Raw genomic sequence first — 10,766 nt, 5'->3', positions numbered from 1 at the left:
ATGTAAAAACCTGCAGTAATCCAGGGAGAAAAAGAGCTGGTTGTCTTTAACAAGGGATTGCAGAGGGGACATGTACCTTCTACCCTCATTCCTAAGGGTCAGTGACAGACGAGGCTGACACAGGGCGCGTGGCAGAAGGCCAGGCAAAACCAGAGTAGCCAGAACCCCTCCCAGAAGATTAATAACATGTTGATGCACTGCGGATACAAATAAGTACCAGAGACATATCTACCCCAACACAGCCTAAGCTAATCTTGACACACTTCTTGAAATTGTTTCTATTTATTTTGAATCATTTTTACAAATCTTTTAGCATGTTGGAAGGACACCTTACATTATGAAGCCTCCACTCTCAGGATTCTAGGTCTCTTAGTTTGTTTAGACCAATACTCTTATTTATAGCTATTTATTAATCAAGAGGCCTGACGAGCTGCTGCAACTGAAGATGCTGCTGATTCAGTAGTTTAGTAAGAGGGTCATCTGAGGATTAGAGTCTATGTAAACAGCCTTTATGGAAAAGATAATTTATTTTTTTTGTCAATTAATTGGCCTGGAGAGTCTTGTCATTTCAATCTGTCATTGCTGAAGTTTATTTTACTGCAATATTTTGAAACAAAGCAAAAAAGGAAAAGTGTCTAGTTAATGCTTTTGGCAAGCTCTCTGTTACTTAATAGCTTCTTGAAGTCCTAGATTTCTTTGGTTTTCATCTTAATTAACACTCTTAATTGACCTTCTGTGCTCTCTAATTTCTCCCTGTAAAGAATTAAAAAATAGGCTTCTAAATTCTTTTCTGCAGTCAGATTGACATGAAATTGCTTGTCTACAGATCATCTCCACCTTAACAAACCCTTTCTTTTTCCATTTTTATTTTTCTACCACTGAATTCCCCACTGGAAATTACAGTCCATTGAACCATAGAGCTAGAATTGATTGTGCACATAAAGAGTCCTGGAACAACTGAACAAAGAAAAGAACTTCCTGGAATTCTATGGTAAAATCAGAACACAAGTGACAACAAAACTTTTACCCAATTTGAAATCACCTGCCCTTGATCGTTAAAAAAATATTTGGTGTTCCTCCACTTTCCCCTGATGAGAGAAGGAACGAGTTTTTCCTTCATTTAGCCTACATCAAAACATGGTTATAGATGTCAAAGAAGATGAATTTCAGTCACCAACATTTTTATGGGGCAATCTCTATTCCATCTTCTTTATATCAATATTGGATTATTGGAAAGCTAAGGCTAAAGAACCCTGCCTAATTGCTTTTATTTTTAATTAATTTTTAATTCAAGCTTTATGTATCACACATTACAATTCTTTTAATCCTAAACCTGTTTTTTTACTGTTTTTTTCTAAAATATAGAAGGCAAGTCTCAATTTAAGGTGTTGTGAGTCAGTTCTTTCCACTGGAGTTTATGGAAAGCATTACTAAAATGCAAATGCTGTTTTGAGACTTGAAACTTGCAAATAACTATTAATCTTGGAGCTTACTTTTCTATTCTTTGATGAAATAATTATATTTTAAGCACCTAAAACCTTCACTAAGAGCAAGATAGGCAAGGATATACTTTGTTTCAAGCGTCTTAATGAAGTTGATTCTATTGGTCTTTTCATGTACGTAATGTTATGCATATGCCTATACACTTCTCTGAAATGCTGGGTGGTGTTTAGAATGAATTACATTCCAATAACTAACATTTCTGTAAGAACCCTAATAATGCAGGCAGTATACAAAATAAGCTTCCATTTTCAAGATAAACAAAGTAACTTTTTGTGAGTATTGCCTTTTTATTGCTGCATGCAGCTGTAAATCATGTTTTGAAAGCAAACCCATCTTCTTTTTAAATGCATTTTTTGAAAAACAGCGCATTATTTTCTCCTGAGCTGTTGAGACAATTTCCTGCCTAAATCTGGTGCCCCATTAATTTCAGAGCATAAGAAAAAGTCACTGGGGACAATTTTGGATTTGCTGCACACGCATGTATCACAATAGATTTGCCTATAGTAGTTCTACAGATGATGTTTAACAAACTCCTGTTGTCCCGGGATTAATGTCCTTCTTGCCTCAGATTTGTACATTAACACAGCCTTATGGTACACATAAATGCAGGATTCTTTTATTTTTAGTGTGTGAAATTTGAAATTCGAATGCAATTACAGTAACAAGAGGAACTCTTTCTAATGAGTCTCAAAAAGCCCTGGCCAAAAAACATGTAAAACTCTCCTGTAGAGAAAGAAATTGAGTGCACTGTGTTAGCATAATAGCAGGGGCTGAGACATTGCTTTGCACTACAGTTTTATGGGGTGATATTTTAAAAGGTATTCAGTGATTTATGACTTTCTAGGGACAGCTAAAATTGTTTTCACATTTCTAATATTGCTTTCATTAGAATGTTGAAAGTATGTTTACGGTATCAGATTGAATTCTAAGGTGTTACCAAATCATCCAGAATCCCCACTGCTTAAGTATATTCCTTTGTATCCCTATGTATCTTCAGAGGAAAAAAATGGGAAGAATGTAAGTGCTTTGTTTTAAAGCATATAATCTGTATTCTGTCATGTACTTCATCTCCCAGGGAAGGTATCTGGGAACTCACTCTGCTGTTTTTATTTATCCTGCCAGTGTAGTATATAGATGAGAGGACTAAGGTCCAATGGTGTTAAAACAAGACATGAAATATTGATTAATTCTTTTTTAAAATTCCTTTTTCCTCCTGAGTATAGCAAATTTCTGATGCTACTGTCAATAGAGTACTCTCCAATAAACCTCCATTATCGGAAGGGTCCTGATCTTCATAGTGTTCTTATAAATGGTTATTAGGAGTCTAAATGGCTTTAAAAGCTCAAGGCTAGTGTTCTGGTGCAAGAGCAGAAAGCAAGGTAGAAGCAATACAGCTTTTTATCATGGTAGAATGTTACTCCGAAATAACATGAATTGGATTGGGAATTCTCTTTGCTAGACGGCAGCAGAACATCCTGTTTGAAGAAATGAAGATCCTAACGGAACGGGTAAATAGATGTACAGTTTTGTGGCTAAAAAGGTGTCAAGTAAAGAAGCACAATTATAGTTGGTGTCCACCTAATGAAACGCGGGTATATGACACCCTGCCTTTTGTTCCCACTTGTCAAAGTGAACCCATTATTTATTGTTTCAAGAATGGTGCTTTACAAAAGCAGCTAAACAGATGCTTAAGAGTTTCCCCCGGGAAAAGGGTGTTTCAAGAAAGGTAGAGATAGAAGTTCACACCAGCTAACCCATGAAGGATGATAGACATTCACAAGGAAGAGAAGATGTAGCCCAAACTATTTTGAGTGTTCTTGAGTACAATAAAACTGTCTGGGTGTTAAGGTAATTGTTTTTCCACTAAAAGAAATAAGGTTTGTTTAAACTGGAATGTACTTGAGTTTTTTTAGGAATGTAAAGCTCTTGGAGCTTTTCTGTTGTACATAATAAAAGGTCTTCATAAAAGGAGGAATTTGAATCTCAGGCCTGTAAGTGTCAGGTAAATGTCATTAGAAAGGTTGTACAACTACTTTTTCACCCATCATCTTAATTAGGATTTAGTCAAACTTCAACAAGAAAGATCAAGGAACTAACACAGAAACTGAGCCAAAAGCCACTGATTGGCAGATTTACCTGGGAGGCAGGAGACTGTAGGAGTTCTTGCTCTGAAGCAGGAAGAAACACCTGAGGTTGGTTCTTCTGTCTCATCGGAAAGTTGGGTTTTATAGGCTGGGGAAGTTGCTATATGGTTTGGGTTTTTTTTTTCCCCCACATGAAAGCTTTATTCCTACCCCAGCATGCAAATATGTTTTCAGAAGATTTTGTTGATGAGGGTAACTGATTTACATATAGGCCTACTTGGGAGTTCTTTTGCAGCTAAATTTAATTGCGTGCAAACCGTAGGCTACTTCAGCTTACAAGGGAGAACAGACCGCTCCATGCTGTACCCAAAAGCTAAAAGATGTGGTATAAAGCTAAATTGTCCCTTCCTCTCAGTCCCAATTCTGTCAAACTGAGCCAAATCTGGGGCTTTTTTTTTTTTAAATAGGACAAGTTATTTATAATTTTAAGGTAATTATTTTGATTGATTTCAGTCAAACTCAAAGCAATACATGGGCAAAGCTCAACTTCAACCAGTTAGTAAGCAGTGAGAGCTAAGTGTGTTTTTATTACTTGTCAGGTTTTAAAGCAGTAAGTCTTGCTTGCCCAGGTTATATGGGTAGCTCTGTTGACTCCCAGTCCCCCACTGGTAACACTGGTGTGATTAGAGTGAACGGGATTTGGTCTGTAAAACACAATGCATACGTTTGCTCATACAGCCAATGTGTGAGCCAAATCTTTACACATCATTTGTTCTCACTCACGCACTTAATACTTTTGGACTGATTTAATGCAACTAGTTATTGGAGTAAAGGTTATCAATCTGGGCATTGTCCTCTTGTGTCTTTCTCTCTGCAATGTTATCTTGAAGAATGATAACACAAACATATGGAAAGGGACATGCACAGAATTTTGTTCTTCAGATCCTTGTATTAGATGGTTTTCTACCAAAATGTCCTCAAAGATTTCATTACTGTGTGAATTTTCAAGCTGGGGATAGCCCACTGCAGCTTAAGGTTTTGCTTGTAGAGGAGGATGGTGCATACTCCTGTACACACAGCACCAATTCTGTCAGTAATTTGCTTTCTGGTGAACTTTATCCATTGTACACCCTCTACTAACTGCTGCCTTTCGGATGTAAAAAGAAATTATTTTCTGTCTTATGGGAGATGCATTGTTTGACATCAGATATTTAGCATGGTATTTTTTCTGTGGACAATAGCTTCAGGCCCCAAGCTGGCAAGAATGAGAGCTTATCTATAAATAATTCAAAATAATTGTATGGCTTTGACAGACTGTCAAGTTGCTTAATGCCTTTTGTCCCAGGTAATAGATTATATTTCTTTGATGAAGTGTTGATAATTTCTCATTGCAATTTGTTTTGTGTGTGTTGTATTTTTACAGAGTCCAGTCAGGTTCATATCTCAGTACGGGTTGGTTTACCTTAATTTTGGCTATGGATGCCTGCTATGGAATTCACGTCTATGGGATGATAAATGACACCTACTGCAAGTAAGATCACAGGAAATTATTTTCATGCATCTACAATTCTGATGTCTTGTCAAAATTTCACAATTGATTTTAATATCATAAATCCAAAAAATGGATCAGGCAGTCATTTCCCAGTGTTTTGCAATGATGTGACCCTATTGTCAGCATATTTAGTCCTGATATGGCATTTGCTGTTGATAAAATAAAAACATTTACAAAGTCTAACATTAGATGTCAGAAGGAACTTTTTTTTAATCAAAGATCTTTTGCAGTTTCTGAATGAGCTGGAAACAATGTTCATACTCTTCTGACAAAATGTACTTAATTCTGCTGCTAAAACAAATCTATAGAGGAAACACTAATATATTAGTTCTCTAAATACCAAATACAACTGAAGTGAAAGAAACTGATTAGCCCGTGATAGTTACCTGAAATTACATTTCACCACCATTGAGCGACCTACTTGTACTTTCTAGGTTATATATGGCTTGTTTTGAGTAGTAGGGTTTCTAATTAGATAATAAAACAAATCCTGTGAACTTTATCACAGTAAACTGACATAATTCCAACCAACTACTGTTAGTGAGCTTACAGTGACAATGGATTAATACTGTCAGAAGTATAACCTTAAACAGTTTCTTAAAGTCTAAGTTAAATGGCTTAATCTACGGTATACAGTAGCAAAATATAAAATGAAACTACTCCTCATTCAGAAAAGCACAAAGTGTCATAAAAATGTATGATACTGGTACAACTCTATTCTTTTGTACCTAGGCTAGTTCATGTCTTGCACATAACCAATCCAGCAGGTCCTCAGCTCCTAAAGTCTTTGTGCATACCCTCACTCCACATTCTGTGTTACTCCAGTGTGGGACTCATTCCTCTCAGACCCTTAAAAAAAAAAAAAAAAAAAGAGGAAAAGGAATTGGAGTCACAGCTGTTCAATTAGGGTATCTTAACATTAGAGACTGACTTTTTAGAACTTGCAGATCTCACTGATTGAGTGAGTCATCCAGATGGAATGAACATATGTTATTCTTTGTTTATGAAAACACAGTAAGCGCCCTGAGATGAGGGGTGACAGGACTGAAGTTGTCCTCACAGAGTTCAGCCAAGCTGGCATTGCACAGACCCAATGTAAAACCAGTTAACAGCATGATAGCACTTCAGTCTGTTGGCAGAGAGAAGGATGGGTTTCCTTAAAGCTTCAGTTCTGATTGATTACCTACTTATGATGTGTATTATTCTTGTAACTGCCTTATTCAGGCAATTCAAGAACCAGTTGCAAGACTTGGGACCATCCAGTGAGAAGACTTTGATTCGGGATGGAGCCTTATGAACTGAGGTCTCTCGGGTTAAATAGAATGTGCTGTACCCGTAAGAGCCAGCCCACCAGCTTCTTACTGACTGATAAGATACACTTCGCTTCATTTCCTATAGGAAAATTCCGACAGCTCACGCTGCAATCAAAGCCCTTATACAATTTAGCAAGGGAGCTCAGGTGGAAAGGATTTCAGATAATTCAGGTGCAGTATATATCAATGTTTGTTCTTGAAAATAATACTTAAGTGTATCTTTTTTATTCCTAGGTCAGAAGGCTTTCGTAAAGTTCCCTACCACTATTACGAGCCAGGAAGAGATGAGTGTGAGGAATACTTCCTGCATGAAAATGCTCCGTATGGAGGCCATAGGTTTATCACGGAAAAGAAAGTATTTGCTAAGTGGGCCAAGAAACACACAATAATATTTACACACCCCAACTGGACAGTGTCTTGATGCTGGTTTTTTTAACTCTCCCTTAACAGCATATTACAAAAATGTCTCAGTTTACAATAATTTTGCTTACATCTGGCTGGCCTTTCTCAGCCTAGGTAACACTAAACTAAAAACTAGAAGACAAGGAGGGTGATGGTTCAGCTGATAAGCAAGATTAATCATCTGTGGAAGGCAGGCACATTGTTATTTCTTAGGGTTTTAGTCCACACAATGCACTTTATACTTTAACTGGATTTTACTTCAAGGCAGTAGCAGTTAAAGACAGATGGGATTTCCTGTATGTACAGGTGCACATGAGAACGTGGTGATCCTTCAAAACTTGTCCATCACCCTAGTTAATAAACATTAGTATTTGTAGCTCATTTGCAGTACTGCAGCACTAGTTCCATTTGTGGTATGAGCAGAAAATTTCCACAGAAGAAATGTGAGGAAAAATAACAGACCTCCAAGGTCTCTGAGTGAGTAAATTTTTAAAAACACCTGAATACGTTGATACATGTGAGCACTTGCATATGTGGTAAAATGAGAGATGAGTTAAACATGGTTCTTGAACTGTACCCAGCTATCCCATGGGAAGATATTATTTACCCAAGGCTCCTGATCAATTCATAACTTCTGACATGCAGCTTCCTTCCACCCTGGTCAGGCTGCACCACCTTGGATGGGTGTTTTGTACTTCTGGAGGATTTTGCCCCCCTGTTTAGCTTCAGCAGTGTGGCACTTAGCACAGGCTGTGTTTTGCAGCCCGGGATGACCGTGTTGGCTGCTGTACCAAGCCTGCTGTCAGTACCCAAGCTGATTACTGTAGAGTTGTCTCATGAACATCTCCTTTACTCCAGTTGTGCCTTTGAGTTGCTCCGACATTCAAATATCAGTATTTTGACAGTATTTCACATGCAGCTATCATTATTTTAATTCTTCAGTTTCTCCATCTTTAAAACCAGGGATAAAATGTATCTAGCTCACAAGGGAGTTGTGAGGATTAATTTAAGTCCACAAAGCAATTTTCTGATGAAGAATGCTAACAGACCATTTATTCTTAACACAAAAACAATGATACCTGTCATTTTATTTTTGTCTGTTGGGTATTTGAAGAAGGTGACAGCATGTCTGGATCTGATGGTGAATTGTTCGGTTCATTCACTTTCCTACTAAGGATAATTTGTAATACTGAGTTCTCTCAGCTTGCATTGCTTCAGACGGAGTTGAAAGAACTCACCATCTCACAGTCTTATCTGCACATCAAGAGGCAGTTCAAGAATTTTAAAATATACTCATCTCCAGTTCAAATATGTATTTCCAAGCTTACTCTCATGGAAAGTTTTCAACTGCAGCAGACTCATTTGTAATATGACCATAATTCATCTACACATGTGAGTTTTATTTGAACTGTATTTAAATTAATGCTTTAAGGTTAGAATATGTCCTACAAATATTTTAACATCTGGAATGTCAGATTCAACACTGTAATAGCCAATACTGTGAACACTTGAAAGAATTATGTGTGGAACATGACACACAGGGTTTACTCACACTACTTAAACATTAACCAACAGGAAACTTTGTATGCTTTTGTAAATCATGAAAAGGGGAAAGTAAAAAGCTATTTTTACATGTAAGTATTTGTATACTGACTATTTCCTATTGTATATTTGTATATATAAATCTCTATTTTGTATGTTCATGGCATATATATTCTCTTACCAGCCTCTGCAACTCTTGGAATGGGGAGGAAATCTCTTCACCAGTGTTCCTCCTCCTGATGATTGGTTTCTTGTTCCTGTTGGTAGATGGTGTCAGGGTATCATCTCTCTTGCCCCTTCTATTCTATTCTAAATGCAGCTTTCTGAGTCTGTTCTTAATATAGCTTAGCTTTCACTGCTTACTTTAATGCTTTAAGTGTTCATCCTGGTTGTCAGAAAAAGGCTGGCACCTCTCTTATAATCCTGGATAAACATCTATATTCAAATACAGGGTCTGTCCCAGGCTTCTTGCGTGACTCGATGCCTCACCTTCCTGTTTGGAAAAGGAGAACAATAATATTGTTCTACTCCCTGTCTCAACTGACTTTCTTGGAAGCTCTTGAGACGGATATTCTCATTTGCAATGTATTTGTATAATGCCTTGCAGAAGAGGTACCCAGGGTCTCTGAAGGCTACAGGCAGTGCTGTAATATACAAATGATTTAAAGTGTCTGCTTCTTGTCCCTGGAGTTTAAAATCAATTGTGGCTGATAGCATGGGATGAAATCAAGAGGGGGAAGGGGCATGGATGGAGGGAGAGTTGCAGCATCAAAAAACAGTGCGTTAGATTTATCACCATATGCATATGCATCTTTTCAGTTCAGATGGATGGCTGGATAGATGGAAAGCTAATAAAAAAATTGTAATACAGGATTTGAAGAATGCAGGACATGCATAACTGGGGATAATTTTCTACACATATTGTACAGGGCAGCTTGGGAAAACCTAGAGCTCCCTTGTGGGAAGAGAAGCTGAAAAGGAGAACATCATTCAAACGGAACTTGTATTTAGGTCTTTGGGTTAATAGGAAGTTACTATGAAAGTGCTGCAAACGGAAGTGCAGTTGGGCTGGACAGACTTAGATGAGAAGTGCCCTCGTGCAGCATGCTCTTTCTCACCAATGAACATGACATAAGGATTCTGTCTGAGCCGTGTTCAATGCAAGGCAGTTTTTAAGCCTGAGAAGGTTTTTAAGATAATTAAAAATCGTCAAATCACCATAGATCTGCTGTAAAATATGTGCTTCATACTGAAGCTCTTTGTAGAGTGCTTGCATGCTGTATGAATCAGTATCTTACGCAAGGGCTAGCTAAGAAAAATACAGCTGTAAGAACAGCTAAGTGTACAGCAAAATTGAGAACATCATTAGAGTGCAGTTGTCACAGAGCAAAGTAAAAGTGTTGCTCTCTGCTTGGATTTGCAGTAAGAGCAGATCAGCTTTTAGAAACATTGCAGCAGCCTTCATTCACACTAGAGTAAACGAACACCATTTCCCTTATTTAAACGAGCCTGTCTTTAGCATAAACTAAACACATACTTGCATGATATTTATTATATGAGTAAGGAACCGTGACTGCTATGTTAAAGATGATTCTGTGAAGAAATGTCTTCATCGAAATCTATTAAAAATCAGCATTGTGGTACCAAAGAAAGAATCTCGGTATTTGGCTGTGCAGTAAGAGACCTTGATAATTCACCTTCTGAGAGCAGTTAAGACATCAGCTGAGAATCTTTTATTAATTCTTTAAAATAAAGCCTACTACAGTTTAACTGAATGCAATCAGATCCTAATTGCTTATTCATTCAAGCAATCCTATTTTAATCAACTACTCGTGTATAAAACAAGCAGGGAGTTTACCTGAGGTTTGCAAAATAGATCTTCACATTGCTGCTAATAAAGGGATACTCACAAATAATTTCATATTTTTTTTCCATCAGTCAGCTAAAAAGTCACCAAATGTTTTCTTTTATAATTTAGTTAGAATTCTAAAATACAATTTTTTGGGGAAAAAAAAAAAGCCCAAACATTTATTTTATGGTTTGCTGTAACTTTTGTTTTAATGAGTGTTTAAATTTTCATACATTTTAGTTCTTATGTTGCATTACCTTCTGATTTAATTTTTTTTCAAGGAGAAGAAAGTTTTAAATAGGAGCAGAAATTTTCTTAGGGAAAAAAAATCTTTTTGACTGGCTAATTACTGATTCACAGGTAATTAACTGAATAATATGGAAACCGAGGGTTTTTTCCCAAACAAACACAGCAGACATGATCCCAACCTTCTCATTCCCACTAGATGTCCACATCACATCCCTCAGCTTATACCAAGGCCTCTTCATAGAGAGAAAAAAGTAGTCTATGTATCCAGCCAA

The 10,766-nt window shown here is 37.1% G+C and overlaps 1 protein-coding gene across 1 annotated transcript; it reads left to right on the top strand.

The window, feature by feature from the left end:
• The first annotated feature begins 3,259 nt into the window (after positions 1 to 3,259).
• On the top strand, positions 3,260 to 6,873 carry LOC104510035 (alpha-N-acetylgalactosaminide alpha-2,6-sialyltransferase 3-like). Its single transcript, XM_010152164.1, has 3 exons — positions 3,260 to 3,351; positions 5,011 to 5,118; positions 6,687 to 6,873. The coding sequence occupies exons 1-3, from the start codon at positions 3,260 to 3,262 to the stop codon at positions 6,871 to 6,873; spliced, it is 387 nt and encodes a 128-aa protein (XP_010150466.1).
• Positions 6,874 to 10,766: the final 3,893 nt, after the last annotated feature.

The sequence above is a fragment of the Eurypyga helias genome, unplaced genomic scaffold (genome assembly GCF_000690775.1).
Source record: "Eurypyga helias isolate BGI_N326 unplaced genomic scaffold, ASM69077v1 scaffold4855, whole genome shotgun sequence".
Taxonomy (NCBI): domain Eukaryota; kingdom Metazoa; phylum Chordata; class Aves; order Eurypygiformes; family Eurypygidae; genus Eurypyga; species Eurypyga helias.
Note: the sequence above shows the minus strand (reverse complement) of the source record. Positions and strands in the feature narration are given on the sequence as shown.

Excerpts from the sequence above, each read along its gene's own strand:
- LOC104510035 (XM_010152164.1), top strand. The coding sequence starts at position 3,260 with ATGAAGGATGATAGACATTCACAAGGAAGAGAAGATGTAGCCCAAACT. Across the intron at positions 3,352-5,010 it reads AAAACTGTCTGGGTGTTAAG|AGTCCAGTCAGGTTCATATC; the intron begins GTAATTGTTTTT and ends GTATTTTTACAG. Across the intron at positions 5,119-6,686 it reads ATAAATGACACCTACTGCAA|GTCAGAAGGCTTTCGTAAAG; the intron begins GTAAGATCACAG and ends TTTTATTCCTAG.